This window comes from Silene latifolia, chromosome 1 (genome assembly GCF_048544455.1).
Source record: "Silene latifolia isolate original U9 population chromosome 1, ASM4854445v1, whole genome shotgun sequence".
In the NCBI taxonomy this organism is placed as follows: Eukaryota; Viridiplantae; Streptophyta; class Magnoliopsida; order Caryophyllales; family Caryophyllaceae; genus Silene; species Silene latifolia.
Genome location: NC_133526.1, coordinates 151103121 through 151127505, shown reverse-complemented (window position 1 = coordinate 151127505; position 24385 = coordinate 151103121). Strand labels below are relative to the sequence as shown.

General features: G+C 35.8%; 2 protein-coding genes across 2 annotated transcripts; one reads left to right on the top strand and one right to left on the bottom strand.

The window, feature by feature from the left end:
• The first annotated feature begins 5593 nt into the window (after positions 1 to 5593).
• On the top strand, positions 5594 to 6065 carry LOC141610543 (polcalcin Che a 3-like). Its single transcript, XM_074428675.1, has one exon. It carries the CDS (start codon positions 5634 to 5636, stop codon positions 5979 to 5981), a length of 348 nt encoding a protein of 115 aa, XP_074284776.1. The 5' UTR covers positions 5594 to 5633; the 3' UTR covers positions 5982 to 6065.
• A 1-nt stretch (position 6066) lies between these two features.
• Positions 6067 to 10730, bottom strand: LOC141610538 (putative serine/threonine-protein kinase PBL7). Its single transcript, XM_074428660.1, has 7 exons — positions 9951 to 10730; positions 9578 to 9810; positions 8472 to 8729; positions 8218 to 8390; positions 7796 to 7875; positions 7541 to 7688; positions 6067 to 6638 (listed from the first exon to the last, which is right to left on the bottom strand). Exons 1-7 carry the CDS (start codon positions 10340 to 10342, stop codon positions 6309 to 6311), a joined length of 1614 nt encoding a protein of 537 aa, XP_074284761.1. The 5' UTR covers positions 10343 to 10730; the 3' UTR covers positions 6067 to 6308.
• Between the last annotated feature and the right edge of the window lie 13655 nt (positions 10731 to 24385).

Below are 24385 nucleotides of genomic sequence, written 5' to 3'. Positions count from 1 at the left end.
AAAGAGGTGAAAAATTAAAAACAAAGAAAAAGAATGAATCCCGGTTAGGTGAAAACCCGAAACGGCGCCTAGGCAATATTAGGATGTGGCCGGGGACGGAGTGAAAATCCAAAAGGACGCTCCGGGTAAAATGAAGAATCGAGTTGCGTGCCACTGAGAGTAGTGTGAGTTGAAAAAAATGATAAGTTAGATTGAAAACCCGCAAGGGCGGGCGTTCTAGGCAAAATGAGAGATCTAGGCAAAATGAAAAAATTGATGTCCCTTTACAATATTGGAGACTTGTCTTTATAAGTTTCATTGTGAGTCTTGTTGATTTTTTCCCATACTTCTGTAGATTGGTGTTGGTTTAATTTTATTTGGTCCTTTGAGTTTACTCGAGGACGAGTAAAGATCTAAGTATGGGGAAGTTGATGAGACGGTTTTAGTATGTATTAAGAGGGTCGAATTAGTGAAGTTCAAGTTACAAAGGCGGTCCTTAATGATTTATAATGGTACAATGCTTGAAGTTGTAACGTTGGCGGAACTTGGATCCAAATATTGAAGATGAAGCTTGGAAACGACGAAAAAGAGCCTTTTGGTCGGTTTTACATGTTTGAGACGGAGTCCAAGTCCAAGGATAGGTGGCCCCGAAAACCTATGAAGATACCTTGAGAGGCGTGCACGAGCATATGTCGCACTATTTATGCGCGCATACGAAAGAGAAGACAAATTTGGCAACAGCGTTTTTCGCGACTGACGTTCGACTGAGGCGCGACAAAAGCGCGACCTACATTTGACACATGTTTGTGCTTTGGTCGCGTAATTCAGCATCGTTAGACTCGTGCTTATTTATTTAATTTACTCGGTTTGTTCCGATTATTATTAGTAGTAGTAATACTTTATTTCCTAATCTAGTTGTTTTACCTTCTTACTATATAACTTAGTATTTCAGTTTTAGAAAGGACGGACGCAACTTTTGGAGAAAAACCCTATTGTTATTTTCAAGACTATGTGTAATTAATCTTTCATCCTGGATTCAAGCGATTGAAGCACTCTAAATCCGATTGTGAGTTTGAATGTTTTAATTTCTCTTCTTGATTATTGTGAATTGCTTAGCTTTTAATTATATGATTTGATTGATAATTGCTAGGTGTGCAACTAGTAACCGATTTCTTCATTCTATTGTTAGTATTGTTGATTGAATAGGATTTATTGATTGACTTTACAATAGTAACAACTAGGAATTAATATTAAACGGGATACGTTGATATTAGTACTTAGAAGCGATTCACATAAATATCTAACGTGCAATTGGATTGTATGCGCTATTTATTCTCTGTGGAATTCTCCAAATTATATTGCTGCTATTGAATTAAACCTTGAACTGTTTAATAGTTAGGGTTGATTAAGAATGGGATTCGTCTTAATTGGTTGTTCGTAAGGAGAATTGGAATTTTACATTCACGATAGAGTAATCAAGATTAGTAATTGAAACCGTCTTACAATGATCAATTGTTATCGAGTGTGGATATATGCTTGGATCTAAGACCTTTTAAATAATCTGAATTCTTCTATTTTATTATTTGCTTAGTCTTAGTTCTTTAGATTAATCAAAGCAAATCAAATCCCCCCTAAACTGGTTACTTTACTCTATACTTTTGGACATTTAATTGACTTAGTCCTTCCTTGTGGGTTCGACACTTACTTTTGCTATAATACTGTTTTAGTAGTTTAGTAAGTAAGAGATTATGTAATTTTGTTATATTACGTAAAGAGGGACGTTTGGTTCATGAGTGTTTGTGAGGGTGTTGTTGGAGCCCAACATTGGAAGCGGTGGGGAAGAACGAATGATCTTCGTGATGAGTTGTTTGTAGGGTTTTTCCGAGAGGTATTAGGATCGAGAAATTCCTTATACTATGTAAAGTATATGTGAAAGATTATGATTGTTATTGATGCAAAATTACAAGGGTTACATATGTTTATATAGTATTCACAAGAAAGATCTAGAAACGATAATTTACCTAAACTCGCTAAGCTAGAATTAGGAAAATACAATACAATGAAATATTAACAGAGATTTATTAACAATGATATGGAAAAGCTAATATCTACATAGTATAAAAGCCAGGTTTTTTAGAGAGTTTCTATTGGTTCCTACTTTTCAGGAATTTTTTTGTTTTGTTTTTTTGTGTAGGGCCCCCCACTTTCTTTGGCTGATTTAATTTCTCTCTTATAATTAAAGAGTTTTTGTGCATTTCATTGAGTAAATATTTATAATATACCAATTTTAAAATTTCAAAATAATAAAATTTGTTTAAATTGTTGGATAGGACGTGAGAAAAATTTGGATAGGACGTGAGAAAAATTTATTGAAATAATAACAAATCTAAAAATATCTTACTTTTATAATTATTATTACTAATAGAGTAATTTTATTTAAGCCTTACTTAACTAACACAATTATTATTGCACTTATCAGTAAATATAAGTTTCAATAAATTAATATAATGAGCATCAATTGAAAAATAAATGATTTAACACAAATTAACAACCAAATTTCATTTTAAAATATTATAAATGTAAAAACAAAAACAAGAGTAAAATAAGTATCAGGCAAAAAAATGGAATCGGAATCATTATCAGCAGATTCATACTAATCCGGTCGAAAAAAATATGAAGCTTAGAAAATTTAAATAGATGATTTTCCTCAAAAGGTATGAATTTTTTTTTAATACTATAAGTGGAGAAAAACGAAAACAATAATTGATTATTAAAAGTTAATCTCGAATAGTTAAAGAAAACACAAAATTAAGTATAGCCATGGAAATACAAAACGGTAAATTATCTTATTTACTATAAGATCCTATAAAATTAACTAATTAAGTGTGCAAAATTAATAGTATAAATGTTATGTAACAATCAAAGAAACACAATTGTAAAAAAAAAAAAAAAACAATCAAAGAAAGACAATTATAATATTATCTAACCTCATATATCGGATGCGCGCTTCGTTGAACCAAAAAAAAATATCGGATAGAATACTTAAATTTTATCATATCAATCATAAAAATTGCTTCACTAACAATGATCTACATAGTAAAATAATTTTATTTGTAGTTAAATAAGGTTTAAGAGGTAGTGAAAGATGAACTGAAGTTGGAAAAAAATTGGGGGAATGAGGACCACGGTTAGGGTTAGATTTTCATTTAACTTAAGGGTTCATCTCTACATTTATCATGAAATTATACCGAGAATCTTTCCTTTTATTGGCTCTTAATGTGTGCTCTTAGGGCACACATTAGAAAAACCCTTAACTTAATACGGTATTTCAATGTGTTAGGTCTTTATGATATTACCGAGTGTTTGTTACTCCGTATAACAATTGGGCCAAATGTGTTATACCTCGAAAGTCCGAAGTAATCAATCCTCAAATCACAAAGGTCGTATAATAATTTTCAATAAGTCTTGCTTAAAACATAATATTCGTTTATTTATAAAACAAATTCAAATATTAACATGGTGATAATAAGGATAAGATTTTTTGTATTTTTCAGACAGTTTATCATGTCATTTGGTATGTATTTGAACGGATTCAAATACTAGCATGGTGATACTCCGATGTCATATGGTAAATAAGGCCAGAAATTTTATTTGGCATTTCCTATATAGTTTATTATGCCATTTAGTATGTATTTGACCTGTCTTACGGTTTAAGACAAAAGTACATGTTAATACTCCGATGTCATATATTGGGCCAAAATTTTAATATTTCTGATAGATGAAAAGTATCCACTAAATTCTTACATATTTATTTCTGTTTAACAAAAAGACTATTTTAATTGTAGACTCTGTTTGGTAAAACTATTTAAAAAGATAGTTGAAAACTGAAAAGCTAATTAGTGCATAAAAACGTAACTGACTATGAGAAAAATGTTTGACTAATAGTTGAAAATTGAGTTGATTTTAGTAAAATGACGTAATAGTATATGATAATTATTTAATATTATAGACTAAAGAGGTAAATAAAAAACAAAAGATAAAATAAGATCTGGTATCTTTTATCTAAAATGCTCGCATTTGATTTCAGATTAACTTATTTGTTTTAATAAGTTATTTGTCAAACACTTGGAAAAAATAAGGTACCGAAAATTTTGGTCAGCTAAGTTATGTGAAATTTCTTATCAAACAGAGCCTTAGACTGGATTTCAAAGAACTTAAAATTACGTAATTTTATTAGATAATTTATATACTCCATTTTGTAACTTTATTAAATATATACATCTAATGTTATTTACAAATAAATTTTTCTATATTTGTAATTTTATTAGATAATTTATATACTTTTAGTCAAATTATTGATATTCAATCTCGTGCAATTTTTGCACGGGTTTAAAACAAGTTAGGAAATAGTCTTAACACTTACTCCCTCCATTCAACTCCACACTAACACTTTCTTTTTTCACGTTTGCCAATGCATCTTTTACGCGCTAAATATCGTTAGCTACGTATTTGCAAAAAATATAAAAGTTAGGTATTTTTAATGTACTCGTAACGACGAATAAAACAAGATCCCACATGAATATATTTTCATTTATGTATTGAGAGAAAATTGAAATTGAATGTTTAACTATGAATAGTGTACAAAATAGATAATGGTAGTGTGGAGTTGAATGGAGGAAGTATTAATCGTCCAAGGTTATTGAATTTCTACATCGGTTACGTACTTCTTGTCATTAATGATTATTCCGCAGCCCATATCCATTTTTTCACTATACAAGGGTGAAGATAACTAAAACGACAGAGAATCATGTGCAAGGTTGACTTTAGTTGCAATAATGTAGGTTATATGTTGTGGACAGTAGAATATCCTGAATCCTGATACCTCTTTTTTCATCAGCTGTCTTTGGATATAATCATGTGTTATTTTGTCCTACTGTTGTTAATTGAGTTACTGGCAATTATTTGAGGAGATCAAATGTACCCTTGTTAAGATGTCGTTTCGATTTCACAAGATTTTGTTCTCTTAGTTTCAAATCTGGCTTTCTCTGTTGTGCTCAACTATACTGTGTATTATTTCCATGCTCATTCTTGTCTGGAGGCTGTTTCAAACAATAATAAAGAACATGGTTGTTGTATGTCTTCTGCGCATTACTCTTCCTCCTAACAACAGCTCTATCCACGAGTTTGTGCCTCTAGTTTGCGTTGCATGCCAGTACCAATGACGGATACCCTGGATCAAGTTATTTTTCAAGTCCAGTTATGATTGTTCGAAAACACGGTACAACTTTATCAGGTTTATGCAGTGTTAGAAGCTTTTCAACTCTTTCGTACTCCGGTTCTCCAAAGGAGAGAGATATGGTCGATACATTACAATAATACAATATGAAGTTGATTGAAATTTCGACAGGATACTCCTTTAATCTATAGACTATAGTTCTATACTAAAAGTATCCGTTCAAGTTGTGAATTTTAATCCTTCAATCTTATAAAACTTAAGGAAGAAAAATTGCACGCTATTTTCAGCAAAAAAAACTATTTTTAGAAAGACCCTCAAAACTCGAAAGAACAAAAAATACAGCTTTTAACGTTTTAGTTATATAAACTGTAAGGTGATCCGATAATTAAGTTAATTGACCCTTTAAACATCTATTTAAATGTTCATGTCCAAAATCCTCATTTCATTAAACCAATACACTACAATCTTTTGTGGCTTGTTTTCTGTTTATTGGGGAACTGTGATCATGGCTGATGAGGATACGCCTCAAGACATTGCCGATAGGGAGAGAATCTTCAAACGATTTGACATGAATGGCGATGGCAAGATATCGTCCACTGAACTTGGAGACGCTCTCAAAACACTTGGGTCTGTTACCTCTGAGGAAGTTACTCGAATGATGGCTGAGATCGATACTGATGGCGACGGCTTCATTTCGATCGAGGAATTCACCGCATTCGCCCGAGCTAATCGCGGTTTGGTTAGAGATGTTGCTAAAATATTCTAGCTAGTAGTTAGTTGCCAAATTAGCCTTCTTTTTACAAGATTACAATTGTATTTTGATACTTGACCAAATAGGGCTTCGGAACTGGTTTGTTTAGAATACAGTTGAACTTGTTTCATTCTTTGTTGATACGTCAATCGCTTCTTAGCAAAGAACAATTCATCAAGAATTTTTACACCAAGTTCCTACGACTCCTATACAATCAATCATTAACACTCTTTGCTTCACAATTCTAGAGCCTCATAATGCCTCCCATGGTCGAATAAAAAGGGACAATAAACAAGGCAAAGAGAAAAGATAGGAAAACCGAAAAAAATCTTGCTCTTATGGTCATCGACTATACAGGAAATCGTCCTCTTCTAATTCCGAAGCTTCTAGCATAGCCAAATGATTCTTCATATCGCTTTTTGTTCTTCGCAGTATTTGAGAATAGCTTCCATTCCGACTGAAACTAGCCTTGCCCTTGACCGAGCAAGCTTCTCCCCTTAAAAGAGTTATGGCTTCGTTAATGCTTGGCCGATATGCTTCGTCTGTATTAACACAGGCAGAAGCAGCCCGAGCCATCTGCGTAATCAGTCTCGAACTTTTCTGAGTGATCTTGGCACGTGGGTCTAGTAAAGTTTCAACTCCTATATCACCTTTGTCCAAGAGTGGCTTTGCCTGCAATGAGAACAACCCATTGGAATCAATGTACTGAACGCCGTAAAATTTTATACACTGAGAATTTTTTTGTGTAAATTACCAAAATCCCCAGACCCATGTTACTCCCTCCGCCCTTGTTAAGGTATAAACAGTAACATCTTTACAGAGATGAGATAACACTTCAAAAGGGTTCCTCTATAAAAGTGACCCCGAAGAAAAGCAGGCCAAATAAGAATTTTAAGAATTAAGGCAAAATAACACATCATTACTTCGAAATGGCTTCAATTTTTGAATCTTGGTAGTAGTAGTTGTAGTACTGGTGGTGGTAGTAGTATTAGTGTTCATAGTGCCAGAGCAAAATGAGATGAGACCGATGATAACCTAAGTCACGAGGCTAAACCAGAAAGTAGCAGGCAAGCTTCTGAAACTGTAATAGTTGGCGATTCTATGTCAAATACTCCCTCCATCCTTTCATAGTTTTTATCCAAGGGTTGTTTTTAGAAAAAAAAAAAAAAAAAACAAAAAAGTGAGGAAATGCCATCATTACCAAATTTTTGGTGAAAGTGAATAATTGGAAAAGATGACCCAAAAAGGGAATTGGGACAATTAAGATGGAGTACAAGATAGAAGTTGACATATGAATGGCGGACTTCCCTTTCCAACACATTGTTAATATGAAACAGACCTAAGAGAGTTGGCTACTAGTCATTGTCCCTTCTCAAGTTAGAACTAGTAACCAAATTTGAGGATAATAAATTATTAATCAATAATCTTGATGGCCTAACCAACCTCAATGAAGTAATCATCTTTCTTGGCCAAAGACAAGTTTCGGATGAACCGCTTGATCAAATCCAAAAACTAATCAACTACCGACCACCGATTCAACTCAAGTAATATTAAAGACTTAGATAGCAACCTACCCATTGGACCAAGTTCTCCTCTCCTTGCACCCTTGATGATTCTATCGGCTTTCGGCCTGTTATTAGCTCTAGAAGGACCACTCCAAAGGCATAGACATCGGTCTTGTCTGATACCTTACCGTGCTGGAAGTACTCAGGAGCTAAGTATCTGCAACAATTGAATGTCAGAAAAGGTGATAATCACAGCTCAACCAAAGACAAGTATAAAGTCCAATTCATTTTCCAAATTAGAAACACTTTTTCTTGTAATCTTACCCAAATGTTCCTTTCACAGTTTTGCAAAGGAAAGGGATTGATGGGGCCGGAGTCCAAGTTGCTAATCCAAAATCACATAACTGCAAAAAAATTAAACCAGTTCAGATTTCGTACGTGAATATAACTTACCCTGATGCATAAACCGGCTACCGCAAATGACAATTTAGGAGTTGTATGTAGACAACCTTACCCTGTGTCCAGAAAGACGGCTTCCACGTGACTCGTAATGAAAATGTTTTCAATAATTGCATCAAATAACTACTACTTTAATATAAAAAGAAGCACAAGTTTTGTGGGTCACTTTGTTTATTCCATAATAATCAAAACCAAAGTATAGTGAATCTCTTTGGCTTCCTACGAAACCGAACATTTCATACACTATATCAAATCAAAAGTAAAAGCTGAAAAAAACACAAACTCACCTTTGGCCTTTTCTTGGAGGAAAGAAGAATATTGGAAGGTTTGATGTCTCTGTGGACAATGCATCTATCTGTTCCATTGTGTAAATATGCAATAGCGTCAGCAATTCCTACAGCAACCTTGTATCTAACAGACCATGAAAGTGACGTGAAACCCTTCACACCTCTCTTCTTCCCTGCAAATGCTATCAAGTTGTAATTTCACTTATAAATTATACAATACAATGAAAATCTTAGGGCTAAAACAGAAGCTATACCATGTAAATGGCGCTCAAGGCTCCCGCTTGACACGTATTTGTAGACCAAGAACAACCCTTCTTCTGGATCGATACAAAATCCCAAGAGAGGAACAATGTTTGGATGCTGAAGTGAACTAGCAATCATCAGCTCCCTACAAAATGCCTTGGGGGTCTCTTTATCATCCTTGTCTAGCCTCTTAATTGCGACGACTGTCCTAAATAACCCAACTCTACCTCTAAACACATAGCTCAGTGCACCTCTCCCAAGCACTTTATCTATACATTCGCAAAAATCTTCAAGTTAGTCCATTTTCTTGTTTCATTCTTTTAACCGGAACTACCCGTCACAATAGAACAGTTTCAGTAGTTATACATCAAGTTTTTAAGAATTACTGTACATTAAAATTCACCTTACCATTATGTTAACTCCATTATACATAAACACATGATTAAATACGATGGAATATGGACTTTGTTATACAAAAGTGGAAAATTGCTCAAAATGTCCAGCAATTAAACCAATCCCTTAAAATTTCCTGATATAGAACCATTTTTAAGTGCACAACAGCAATTTAAGAATCATATAAAGTACCTATAGGCTAGAGTCAAGATTTCATAAAACTAAAAATATCAGCAAACTGTCGGTCCTAAAAGTTAGAATTGGGTAGCATGATTTACATGAGCTTTCTAAGTAACTAAAGCAAATCCCAAACAATAGAACACTGATAAGAAAAGAAGCCAGTCAGCCACCTTTTGAATAAATAGAAAAATATCATGTTTAAAGTCGTCTTAAACTTAACCCGGTCATTACATGAACCATATAGCAGGCCGTCTTATGCTTAAGACGGTTTCAGACGAGATTCTTTATAACATAATTAACTAGATGAACAACATATTAATTACGATCAAGATTTTAACATAAATTACACAAAAATTAATTAGAACCCACCAAAAAACAATCACAAAAAAAGGAAAACGAGATAAGCGCCACCTGGTGGCGCCTATTCTGAGTATCACTTTACATGTTGTATGTGATAGGGTGGTACCGATACTGAGTACCACTGGGTGACGCCCTGACTCAAAAGAAAAAAGAAGAGAGAAGGGATGGAAGCAAGATTAAGTACCTGCAGAGAAATTAGAGGTAGCAGCGAGAATTTCAGCAAAAGTAAATCTAATCAAAGAAGTAGCAGCAGGAGAAATACTCTTCTCAAGAGATTCAATCCGACGCCATTTCATCTCCTTTGAATAAGAATCACTCATACTCGTACTATCTAAGTTCACCATTAATACAGTTGTAGATGGAGAAAAGTTTGCAACTTTGATAGAATCAAGCTCCACTTGAGAGCAAAGACTAAACCTGAAACAATGACGGAGCCAGGATTTAAAGTTAGGGGGTGGCGAGAAAATCTCAGAAATATAACTGAATTTTAGTTTAAAAAAATCGCATTTGTTGAGAAAGCGAGCGCCCCTGCTAGACCCCGTAGTTGGGTGACTGACCTGAAAGATGAGTGAACTGAATGTGGCTCACAATTAGCCAAATCACCACCTGATTCTGCAAGTAACCAAGCTTTGTTATGCTCTATATTGTGACTACCATTTTTGGTGTTTTTCTTCTTCCTAGTTTTGTACTCCATGTTTGGTGATGGTACAAAACAACCAAAACCAAAGTCCCAAATCATCTTCATTAACAAAGATGTCAACTTTAACTCATTATTGTACTTGTAATCATCATCATCACTATCATCATTATCAACAACATTGTGATTAACATGATAATTAGACATGAATGAAAGGGAATTTAGAGGGCTTGCTGTGAGTATTGTTGATGGGCTTTTTCCTTCAACTGGATTTATTCTTGAATCACTGTAATTGCATTGGGAAACTCCCATTTTTTTATTTTTTTTTTGGATTTGTGGATCTCAATAAGGTTGAAAACAAAAATGGTGAAAGAGTGCCACTTACTTCAGGATCAGCAGGAGCAACAACAATATTAATACTAGTAGTACGAAAAACAGGAAAAATGAAATTTATAGAATTATACGGTGGGGTGTACAATAACCCACTGTACCGATTAATTCTTTACTCTTGTTTTTTTTATACAAAGACCCGTCTTAAGCTTAATTTCATCTTTGAATTAATTAAGTACTCCGTATAGGTGAAGGGGGATGGTGCAAAGATGCTCAATGTTGAGAGGAATGAAGACAAGGAGCGCCCCACTTGGGTCCGTTACTCCATAATTGGATGGTAGCGGGAGAATGAATAATTAAGGTGGTAGAGTGCAGGGAACAAAAGAAGGGTTTTGATTTATACAATCTTTTGATTGTATTCAAGTATTTAATATTTTTTAGATTTGGTATTAAGTTAGGAATTTAAAACTAATTTATATACAACTCAATATAATTAATGTATATTTTAACAACTTCTTTCCCATATTTTGTTTCTTAAATACAATTCATTGGGTTATATATATCAAAATTCATAAAAGAATTAGAGAATTAATTATAATTATGTGGTAAGAGGGGATTAACATTTTCATGTAATAAAATTGTGTAGAGTCCGTGTGAATATATTTGGAAAATTTTAGATATTTGTTTTTATGATTTTATCAAATGAACTATCCCATTTGTTCCGGCCATTTATTTACCTTTTTTATTTTGTGATGTCTCATTTATTTACCTTTTTTATATTCGGGGTGTTTTTCAACGGTAATTTAATAACACTAACCACAAGTGGTCCTTTTAAATACTACGAGTAGGTCTTCTGAGAGACGGTCTCTTAATAAGCTTTATTGAGAGATAATTGTACAATTTTAAGAAAAAGTGGTACTAAAGATAATAAAATAGGTACAAATCATGATTAATGATAAAATGGGTACATTTATTATGTAAATAGGTACAAAAATACTATGTCACGATTAACAATAAAAGAGGTACGAAATACAAATAAAAAGATATGAAAGATTGGTCTCTCAAAAACTTAGTGAGAGACCGTCTCTCCCAAGTTTTTGTTTAGGACAAAAGGCCTTCATTATATTCTTGGTATTTGGAAACTAATATCATGGTAATTTGTTTCCTATGGTGTGCACATTTATGGCATTTTAATTATTTACGATACAACACGATAATAAATATAATAGCCTTGATATGTTTGATGATTGATGTGTTGGAAATGGTAGAGTATTTTGTTCCACATCGGTAGAATAAGGAATTTTTGTTGTGTTTATATATCTTGTATCCCTTTACTAGGTACTTGTTATTACGGAGGCTAGTATGAGTTGTCCCCACCCGCACGCAGCCGCGGCTCGGCTCGCACGCGCCGCGTGGTAGGGTCTGTTTTGTTTTTGTAACAAACAAAAATTTTCTTGTCTTATTTTTTTTCTGTTGCACCGTGACTCTTCGAGTCTTTGTGTAGTCCGTATTGGAGACTTCCCCATCTTGTTACTCACAAATTCAGTTTTGAAAATTGTTATTTCAATTTAATACTCATCAGAATTTGGTCTCTATTTATACTTCCCTCCTATTCTAAATACACCACAAAACTCATATTTTATCTTATTTTAATCATCTTATCCCACAACAATACTTATTTTAATCACCTTACCCCACAACAATACTTATTTAAATCACACAATACATTCCATCTCTCCAATCTCCTACCCCACTACAATACTTTACCATATAATACTCCCCTCCCCGAATTCTCGTGCCCTCCATAAATAGGGAGGATTATTAAGAATAGAAGGGAGTACTATAAATAAGACAACTTTCTGGCATTTCTAATCATCCAATTTCATTCTATCAAATATACTCTCTCCTCTGTTCTGAGCAACAACTTTCGAGTTCCTACTCTTTTAATTGGGTGCAAATTGGAAGAGCTCTGTGTATACCTTGGGGAGCGTCGTTCTCAGTTGGACAACACCGTGTCGAAGTCGATTAAGCTTCTAAGACAATGGCTTTCATACCATGACACAGTGAAGTTATTGTAATCCATTTTAGTTCGTTTACTTTGCCCTTGCAGTAACTATTTTTCCAACATGATGTACAATATTAAGATATTGTTAAGTAAATTAAGAGATTGTTCAAGAGACTATCTGTGGATAGTTCTTTCACATATTCAATTTCTTTCTCTCTATTTCTCATCTGTTTACTCAATCAATTTCCTGGTTTTAGCTTTAGACAAATCAAATTCGAAACTCTTTGTTACCTAACTTATTTTGGACCGTAAATTCGATAAATTTATGTGAGTAAAGTGAGCCACAAAGGCGAATATAAGCTAACAGGGTTTGAAACCAGGTCATGACTCATGAGTATCACCCATTATGACTTTACCAACTAAGTTATCTGACAATCTATGTCGTCAGTTTCAATAATAAACTATGCATTTTCTCCAAATTTTAGGAAAGGGCCCTAGTTCGTTAAAGAAATTGAGCTTTCATTTTTTTCTTACTAAATGGTTCGTCAATAGTCATTGTTTCAGTTGAAGGGTATAATATGGCATACATAGAACTGATTACTAATTGGCATAACGACTGCAAAAGGGCTAGTAGTGGCAGTGGTTCTATGAACATTGAAGTTTTTAATTTTTCTTAATTTATTACCCGCTTCTCCTAGAAAAAAAAAAAAGAATTAATATGGGAGTGTATTTTAAAAGTAATGTTGTCATATGGGAGTGTATTTTACAAGTAATATATTTTACATTATGTTTAAATATGTAAACACCTATGATATTCTATATGTTAAGTAATGTTCACGTTTTTTTTCGTTATGTTAGCGTTTTAAGAAGTGAATCACCTATGACATTGTATATGTTGAGTAATGTCTTCATTATTGCCCAATATTTTTTAGTCGAAGATGTGACCCTTTTTTACATTACATCTGATTTAAAAGAATCATAGAATGATAACATATCGGAATCAAAATGGTGACATAGGATATTTGAATGAAATTTTATTATCATAGTTAGAAAATATAACCATTTTATATTATATTTAATTTGATTTAAATGAATCTTATCATCATAACATATATGAATAAAAATGGTGATATATTAGATAAAAATGATTTGTCTAATATATGACCATTTTAGTTCTAAAACACTACAAAAGTTGTTCATTAGTTCGAATAGTGATAAAGTTATCGATGATAGTATTCCGAATGACGATCAATATTTGATAGTCGATATTACAAGATAAAATTAAATACAAGTTAAAGTTCGTATTACATACAAGATGTTCACTTTTTCGTTTAATATGTGACCAATCTAAAGATGGTAACATTTTGTAGAATAATATAAACATATAGCTGCATTAGGGAAACTTAATGCACATCTCAACATGTTCACAAAATTTTTCAATATGTCACCATATGTTACCATTTCAGATAACCCTATTAGAATATGCAAATGAAAATAATTATCCTTAAAATGGTCATATATTATATTTTGGAACATGTTCACCTAAATTTTATTATGTGACCATTCAAAGAGTATAAGTCTATGCCAAGTCCTAGCATTTAGTATGGAGTTTGTTGACCGCTTAAGGGCAATCCATCTTGATGACGAATTCCAATCATTTTCAGTCAATTAATATGTGATGGGGCAAACAAAGTACACACAGTTAAATATGACTACAAACATTTAGGACATTGAAACATATTTCAGTCTGTTACATGTTTACTTAATTCATCAATATGTGACCATCTTCCAAGGTCTGTAAGATTTTTAAAATTTGTTACAACGTACTTTAATATATAAACAAGTGATCTCGATATGGCGACATTGTCTTCTGTTATTTAATCAAAATTTCTTAGCAACTAAAAATGGAAACAATCATTGAATTTAATTTTAAAAAAAATGATACAAAGTTTAACAAAACATAACAACCATAGGAAGGAAAAATGAAAAAAAATTATAACAATCAAACTATTTTTTTTTTTTGCTAAATAATGTAAGATTTCATTGATAATGGTCAGGCATTACAAGCCTATTTCTAGAGTATAAGCAATTTACAACAAATAAACTCTACTCAACTATTGCTTATCCCTAACTGATAAACTATTACATTTCCCATATTGCATACGACTACTAAGCATATATTGTATATCCTTGATGTGATATTCAGGCCTTATAATCTTGGAGTTCAATCTTGCTTCATTCCGTTGTATCCAAATGTTATACCAGACAATAAAGTGCACAACAATGAATATCTGTTTTTTAACCTTGGACCATCTTCTTGTAACACCCCCATTTATTTAAGAGCCTTTAGCAATACATTTCCAAATAAATAAAGATGTTACCATCTCAGTTGCCTGAGGTAGTAAGTATAAAAGAAAAACAATTACTAAAGTACTTTAAGACAATATAAATTAAAGTGCCTCAAGAGGTTTTATTACAAAATTCCAACGAGATAATTAAATATTACAAAGTACGTTTAAAACAACTGCAGCGGAAATAAAATAACTAATGTCTAAATAAATTAAGGCGATCTCTAGACTCAAGTGATAATCTCGTCCCAAGCTCCCCTTTTAAGCATCAAGCACTTCTCACAAGCTAACCTAAAATCAATCTGCTCCCTAATATTTGGTTCATCACAGGTGTTCACGAATACACAGTCAACCACGAGGTTGAGTAAGATAACTAAACAACAATAATAATACGATAACTTGCGTTACGATATAATCAAGAAACTCAAACCAAGATCGTCACACACGGCTCAACCGTGTGCCACGTCACACGCCAAAACCAAACACAACACAACTGACACCACACGCGGTACTGCTCAGGTCCACAACACCCTCCGAACACCGCCGTGCCTGGCCGACCAAAACCGTACAGGACCACGGCTCTTCCACATCCCCGTGGCTGACCGACCAAATAATCTCAAAGCATTGTCAATCCTCTTTCACAATACCAACCAACAATAGAGAACCAACCTACAACGATAACCATATGATTATGAGATACGCAAGGCAACAATTATATCAAAATGCTCAACACAACAATTATGACGATATGCTCAAGACAACAATTACAACAAATCCATCTTTAACCATCATCAATTACCAAATATCATAGTTGAGTAGTTAACCTACCTTTAGCAAAAATCTTCTCAAACAATCAAATAATCAAAAAGCCTCTTCCACAAAATCCCCACCTAAACAAACAATTAAATTATATATAATCATTAACTAATCTTATTAATGAATAAAATGTAAACTACCCAAAACAATTCTGCAAAAATCATCATAAACACGCCCTCATGTCACGGTTGACTCGACGGTGGTCAAACCCATCGGTCAACGTCCCTCTCCACGGTCACGGTGGTCAACGACTCAAGGGTACGGGTCAAGGTCAACGTAAATAATTGATGTGAGGCAATAAAATAACTTACCACAAATAATTTGCGCGAGATGAAAAATCCTCCTTAGGGTTGTCTCACAAAAGCTCTCCTCACAATTATGTATGAGTTTTCGAAGTGAAATAATTATGATGGTAAGGCATAGCGTAGGTAGGTGAAGATCGAAAATTCTAGGAAGGTGTTTTTAATATTAAACTAATGAAAATATCAAGTGCATAGATAACACCCAAACCACATATCACTTCCCTCCATATACTCGGTCCAACCGTGTGCTACACGGTCCAACCCAACCGTGTCCAATCACGGTCCAACACCCAAGTCCGTCTTATTTGTTTATTTTGTTTTTCTTTTCTTTTTGCGACAACAACTTGTTATTTATTCACATCTTATAAATTATAAATTATTAGTTAAAAATGCGGAGTATTACAGTCTTTCCTCCTTAAAAAGAACTTCGTCCCGAAGTTCACCACACCTTACTACCCGAACTAAGCAATTAAATGGTAACCGACACGCACTTAGTTAAATTACTATCACAAATGACCAAAAAATTAACGCGGTGTTATATTCTACCCCCGTAAAAGAAAAGGTTACGTCCTCGTAACCAATATACCTTACACAAACAAATGATGATACTTCTCCTTTATCTCGGCTTCAACTTCCCAAGTTGCTTCCTCTACATTATGATTAGACCATAAAACTTTCACCAAAGAAATCTCACTATTTATAGTCTTCCTCACTTTTCTGTCCAAAATCTCCTTAGCCACCTCTACATAAGACAAATTCTCATCCATCTCAACTTTCTCAGTTGCTAACACATGAGTAGGATCACTCACATACTTCCTCAACTGTGAAACCTGAAAAACATTATGTACTCTTGCCAAGGCTGGTGGTAGTGCAAGATGATATGTCACTTCACCAACTCTATCTAAAATCTCATAAGGTCCAATGTACTTCTGAATCAGCTTTCCTCTCTTGCCAAACCGCATCACTCCCTTCATTGGTGACACTTTCAATAACACTCTGTCTCCCACAGTAAAATCAATCTCACTCCTCTTCAAAGTTGCATAACTCTTTTGTCGATCTTGTGCAGCTCTCATTATCTGTCTAATTATATGTACGTGTTCAATCATCTGCTAGATCAACTCCAGTCCCAGTGTCACGGCATCAGTGACGTCGTCCCAACAAACTGGTCTCCTACACTTCCTTCCATACAAAGCTTCAAAAGGTGTCATACCAATGCTAGCATGATAACTGTTATTATAAGAAAACTCTATCAAGTCTAACCTCTCTTCCCATGAACCTCCAAACTCCAAGACACAAGCTCTCAACATATCCTCTAAAGTCTGAATAGTCCTCTCAGTCTGTACATCTGTAGCTTGATAAAATGCAGTGGTCATCTTCAAAGTCGTACCCACACACTCTTGCAACTCTTGCCAGAACGTAGAAATAAACCTCGAATCACGATCAGAAACTATATCCTTTGGAATCCCATGTAATTTCACAATATTTTTAACATAAGCTTTAGCCAACTTAGTCTTACTCCAAGTGTCTTTCATAGGAATAAAGTGTGTTGTCTTAGTCAGACGATCCACTATCACCCAAATTATATTATCGCCCTTCTGAGTACGAGGCAAACCAACAATGAAATCTATAGCATACTCTCCCACTTCCACTCAGGCACATCTAAAGACTGTACCTTACCCTGTGGTCTCTTATGCTCACCTTTTACCCTTTGACAAACTAGACACCTCGAAACAAACTCAACAACCTCCTTCTTTATCCCAGGCCACCAGAATGTTTTCTTCAAATATTTATATAACTTATCCCCTACAAGGTGCACAGAATATGGTGTAGAATGTGCCTTAGTCAAAAATTTTCTTTTCAATTCCTCATCATCAGATACACACCATCTCCCATCAAACCTCAAACTACCATCTACCCCTATGACAAACCGTGACGGCACGCCCTCCACCACGGTCGTGCGCCACTTCTCCACTTTCTGCTTCTCTCTGATCTCAGCATACAACTCGGCTCAATAGTCAAATCCCCAACTGAATCCCCTTTCCTTATCACACAAATTCTCATCCCCTACTCATCTTCCAACTTCACACGTGATATTTCTAAACACAAGGCATGAACCGACTTCTTACTTAAGGCATCTGCTACAACATTAGCCTTTCCCTCATGGTAAACTATCTCCATATCATAATCTCCAATCAACTCTATCCACCTCCTCTGTCTCATATTAAGTTCTTTTTGGGTATAAATATATTTGAGACTTATAATCTGAAAATACCTTAAAAGTAGCTCCATATAAATAATGCCTCCATAACTTAAGCGCAAACACAACCGACCCTAGTTCTAGATCGTGCATCGGATAATTCTCCTCATATGGTTTCAACTGTCTCGAAGCATAAGCTATCACCTTCCCTCTTTGCATTAACACACACCCTAATCAATTCTTTGAAGCATCAGTATACACCTCAAAAATCTCACTCCCTTCAGGTAAAGCTAAGATACGAGCTATTGTTAAGCGCTCCTTCAAGGTTAAACAAGCCGTCTCATAACTCTCATCCCATCTAAACATGTTCTCCTTTCTCATCAAGGCTGTCAAAGGCTTGCCTATCTTAGAGAAATCTTTCACAAACCTTCTGTAATAGCCAGCCATCCCTAGAAAACTCCTGACACCTGCCACGTTTTTCGGTCTCTTCCAATTAGACACTGTCTCGATCTTACCTAGATCAACCGACACTCCCTCCTTTGACACCACATGTCCCAAAAATGCTACCTTATCAAACCAAAATTCACACTTACTCAACATAGCATACAAATCATTCTCTCTCAAGGTCGGTAACACAATCCTCAAATGCTTCTCATGCTCCTCTTTATCCTTAGAGTACACCAATATATCATCAATAAAGACAATGACAAACCGATCAAGGTAAGGACTAAACACTCTATTAATCAAATCCATAAATACTGCAGGTGCATTAGTCAAATCAAAAGGCATAAACACAAACTCGTATTGTCCATACCTCGTCCTAAAGGCAGTCTTAGGAACATCTTCCTGCTTAACTCTCAACCGATGGTAACCCGACCTCAAGTCAATCTTAGAGAAAACTCCAACTCCACTCAGCTGATAAAATAAATCATCAATTCGAGGCAAAGGGTACCTATTATTAATTGTCCCATTATTCAACTCCCCGTAATCTATACACAATCTCATGCTCCCATCCTTCTTCTTAACAAATAACATTGGTGCGCCCCAAGGTGACATACTTGGCCTCACATAACCCTTTTCTAGCAACTCTTACAACTGTTTCTTTAACTTCTCCAACTCCTTAGGCCCCATTTTGTAAGGTGTTTTTGAAATAGGTCCCGTCCCAGATTTCAATTCAATATTAAAATCCACATCCCTCTTTGGAGGTAAACCTGGAATCTCCTCTGGAAATACATCCTGGAACTCACTCACCACTAGAATCTCGTCCGCGCCCTTCACTGCTTCACGCGGGTCCCTTACGTGATATAAAATCAACTCTCCTCCCTTCCTCAAACACGACTTCAGGGTAACTGTTGATATAAGTATCATTTTGGGTCGTACCACAAATCCCCTATACAACACTCTTACTCCCTTTGGTCCCCTAAAAGATACTTTCTTTTGATGACAATCTATAAAGGCGTTATTTTTACTCAACCAATCCATCCCCAAAATAATTTCAAAACCACCCAATGGAAATTTTATTAAGTCCATAGAAAACAAAACCTCGCCTATAAGAATATTTATATTTTTGTATGCATTGGTACAAGATATCGACTCCCCAGAAGGTATTGTTACTTCATCTTTTATTACTACTGGGTCAACCAACCCCAACACCTTAACATGGTCACTTGATATAAACGAATGGGTCGATCCCGAATAAAAAAAACATAAGATGATTTAGAGTTGGTTAGAAAAGTACTCGAAACTATATGTGCATCTCCCTCAGCTACCTCTTTTCCTATCATGAAAAACTTGCCACTGTTTTTTGTGCCGCCTTGCACCATAGATGCTGACGCCGCCCCTTGGTTCACTGTTCTATTCTCGTTCCCTCCATTTCCATTGCCTTAATTGTTGTTGAAGCGATTCTGAAAATTGTTGTTATTGTTATAGCTCCTCTGGTTATTCCATGACCCATTAAAACGATTGCTTCCATAGTTAGGTGCTGGTGTCTTGAATTCATAATTTCCACCACCAAATCCTCAATTCATACTATTCCTCCTTGCAGTGGTCCTACACTCAATAATTTTATGACCAAATCTACCACATTCATAACACTGCGTCTTGTTCGCACCACTCGCTCTACTTGTCACTCACCGCGGCCAAAATTGCCACCACTCACGGCTCCACCGGCAGGAAACGAACGGTGTTGATTGTAATTCTACTTCTTGTTTCCTCCAGCTCCTTCACTAGTAGTCTCTACCTTTCTCTTTTCACCCTTATCTTTCTTTTCCCCCTTTACCATGTCAACAATTCTCTCAGCATGTCCCGTTCTTTGATATACTTCCTCTTCTATACTTGGCTCTCCAGCTGCAAGTCTCTTTTTGATGCGCGTAGTTAAACCCCTCTCAAACCTCAAAGCCAACACCTCATTCCGATAGTTCAAGTACGACACATACTCAACTAACTTCATGAATCTGTTATGATAGTCTTCTATTGTCATCTCTTCCGTCATCTTAAATGCATCAAACTCTGACCTCATTGTACTCCTAATATGTTCTGGTATAAACGTGCCCCTTAAGGTATCCTTAAAGCCCTTCTATGAGACAAAAGGTTAATCACTCTCCCTCCAAGCTTCCCTTATCACTGCTTTACTACAATTCCACCACAACCCAGCTTTTCCTTTTAAGTAGTGAGCAGCCTGATCCACTTCCATCTCCTCAGGGCAGTTTAAGAGTTCAAAGAGGTTGTCAAACTCCCTACACCAATATTCCATCAACGACGGTTCACCAAGTCCATCGTACTTCATCGGATATGACGAGCAATGGCAGCACTCATCTTAGCAGGATCCATCGTTGCAGTCTTTGATTTCAACGCAGCAGTCAAAGCATCATTCGTTGCAATGAGCCTATATGTAATACCCGTCCTTTTACGGACTTGTTGACCATCGTTGACTGACCTTAGACACCTGTCTACACCTTTGGAAACCTTACGATTTAACCTTGTGAAGTAGTAACCCTTTGAGTTTAAAAGACTCGATCTAGCGGAGGCTACTTGATCTAGTAGCTCAGTCACTCGATCGAGTAAGTTTTATACTCGATCGAGTAACTGGAGTTTAACGGTAAAATATATATCGCGATATCTTGAAACCAAAATCATTTCATTTCTTTTCTCCTAAACCTAGATGCCGTCACCTCTCTATCCCTTTACTTATATTCATCCTTTTAGAGCTTTTGAGAGTTGAGACATCATAGGGATGGGAAGCATGAGTCGGGTAGCGGTCTTGTCGCCGGAATGCTATGTATAAGTATGTTGTCACCATCATCATCATTTTCTTTAGTTCTGTTTATGGTTGTAGTAGTAGTAGTAATAGATCGTCATACTGTTTGTAATAGGTGCTTGTGGTGGTTACTTGTCATCTTGTGGTTGTATGCGGTGTTGCTGCAGATTGCTAGAGGTAGGTTTTCCTACTCAGTACTGTTGGTTGTTTAGTGTGTTGTTTGTGGAATCTGATTGTATTAGTATTATGATTGGTATTGTGGATTGGTTGTTGTATGTTTGTCTCTGGTTCGCGAGGCACGTCCTCGGCTGAGTGGAGTCACTTGCGGGAGTGGCTTCACGCCCTTGATTTTCCCTCTGTGGAACCCGCCACAGGAGGGGATGTGCACATTAAGGAACTTGGTTTTTCGCTCGGGATTGATGAGCGGCGATTTGGTGGGTACGACTGCGGTCCCGCACTGGCGGCGAAGATTATTGGTTGCGATTGGTAATTTGGCAGGGCTGGACCTTCGGGCAGTCAGAGGAGTGTGGGTGATTGGAGAAGGCGATGGGTGTATGTTTGTTTTAATCTAGTCCTTGTGTGTTCCTTTGGTTACTGACCTTGTGTGGTGTTGTTTGTGTTTTCTTCTTGTGTTGTGTTTGCCGTGATCCATTATGGTGAGTAGTCAGTCTTGGCAGGTTGATATGTGGATCTTAGCTGGGTGCTTGGAGGGACGAGTCAACCACGAGTCATGGCAGAGATAGTATCACTTAGTTGATAGATGTCACAAGTTGTATCTTTTCTTTTGTTGTTAACGTGTAAATAACTTAATTGTTCTTTTATCGATACTTGATATTTACTGTTCCTCGGGCAACCGAGATGGTAACGCCCTTATCTATTGGGGAAGGTCTTGTTAAGGCTCTTTGGTAGATAAGATTTAGCTAGTGTTCATGTCATGTGATGTTGTGGAATTTAACAGGTAAATGTTTTGTATACTCTTGTGAATAAGTGTAGCAATGTGAATCGTAAATTATGACTTTCATATTGTTGTGATATGCAAATAGTAGAGCAAGTATGGATAGTAAGTAATAGTTGGTTTTCCGAATGGAATGTTTAATATATTATAATCACATGTTGGACAATCAAACCTGGATATGCGTAAATAAAAGTAGAATAATATTGTTGTTCCATTTGTACATGTGAGTTGAAGTATGCCGTAGTTAGATTAATTTGCAAAATGTTGGTATATGACGGAATGATATATATGTGGTGTTTCGTTGAGGTGATTGTGTTATATATGAGCTAGTGTTAATGGATAGTAATTGGATGGACATAATCAGTGACGATTTCCATGTACACCTTGGGCTCGGAACGAGTTGTAGTTTTGCAGAAACCGTTAACCGAATTCGTAATCTTTGACCTTGTCCCTAGTCTTATTCGACCGAGTACAAGTGCCTACATGACCGAGTAGACCTTACTCGATCTAGTAGTTGGGTTATTGGATCGAAATCGTTGGAACTGCCAGCGGAAACTCGATCGAGTAGAGGCCACTCGATCGAGTAACCGAGTCACTCGATCGAGTAAGTTGCTACAGTACCCATATTAAGACGGGATACATATGCTCTATTTCATCCATTCTTTTCTATTTCTTCTTCCTACTTCAACCCTAAATATCTTAAAAACCCCCTTTCTCTCTAATTCTTGGGTAATTTGTGGTTGAAATCTTTTTGGTATTTCATTCAATTCTATTGCAACTCATTCAAGGTAAGATTGTTACTCTCTTTCTTTGCTTTTAATCAATTAGTAGCATGTAAACGTGTTAATTTTCTGAAAATTTGATTTATACTCATGGATTTTGGATTATAGTTGTTGTATTTTGGTAAAAATTGCTTTAATTCGTTGTTGTTGATGCTAGAAATTGCAAAATCAGATCGATTTGTGTGTATAGTTGGACTGAAATTTTTAGGGTTTGTCTTACGAACTTAATTTTATTCATCTTTTGCTTACCTAAAAGGGAAAATAGACTAAAGGCATGTTATTGGTATCATGTTTGGTGTTGATTTTGGTTATTTCACTCAAACATTTCGTCTTAAAACTCCGTTTTAAAAGTGCCCTAAATTGAATTTTTGCCCCAAACTTATGATAATAATCTCTCGTGAAGCCATTTTTGGGGGATTAAAATCTCAACTTTCCTAGTAATGGTTAAAATTTTGTGTTTTGAAAACTATGAAACCGTCTTTTATGAAGTATGCGAATAAGATGAATTGGAAATTTATAGTTGTCTTATAAGAGTTTACTTTAAATTGTTGTTTCTCTATCCATGCGTATTCTTTGAAAAGTTCTTTTAGCTCAAGTAGGAATCCGTTTTGTGTGGCTAAAAACATGTTGAAACAGATGCCAAGAGCCGCAGCCGTGACCCGCCAGAGCAAGAGATCGAGGGCCTCTGAGCCCGAGGTGGGAGAGAGGAGTCAGGGATCTACTGTCCCACCGATTTCTGAGTATCCTGCCATTGTCTTTGCTGACTTTAAGCAAAGAGATGCCTTTGTTGAGTTGTTGAAGCGCCGTATGAAACCTACTAGATGCATCGACACGACCATCCTTGATGACCTGAAGTATAGGTAGACGTGAGACGTATCTTTGAGACCTTGGGTTTGACGGGCTTGTATCGTCTTAGGAAGCACTCTTACCCTTTCTTGACCTTGGAGTTTATGAGCTCTTTTTCTTATGATGTGGTAGCTAAGACCGTAGAGTTCCGTCTTATGAACACCAGCTTTCTCTTGACCATGGACCAGTTTGCTTCTCACCTTGGCCTTGCATGACCTGAGAAGGGATTTCTTAGAGATATCCCAACTAAGTGTGGGGCTAGCAGTTAAATGCCCGGTTTCACTGGTAAACCAGCTCCTACTTCGATAACATGTTGATTAATGATGTTCAACATGTAACTTTGAAGATCTTCCTCCGAGCTTTGACCTGTTTACTGTATGATGGAAGGGTTGTGAGTAAGTTAAACTCGTATGAGGTTATGTTGTTGGTCATCTATCTGAACCCCACCCGAGCGCATAGAGTCTCCTTTAGTGCCCCAGCCATCGTTTGTGCTAGCGTGGCCTTGATGGCCTCCTCTT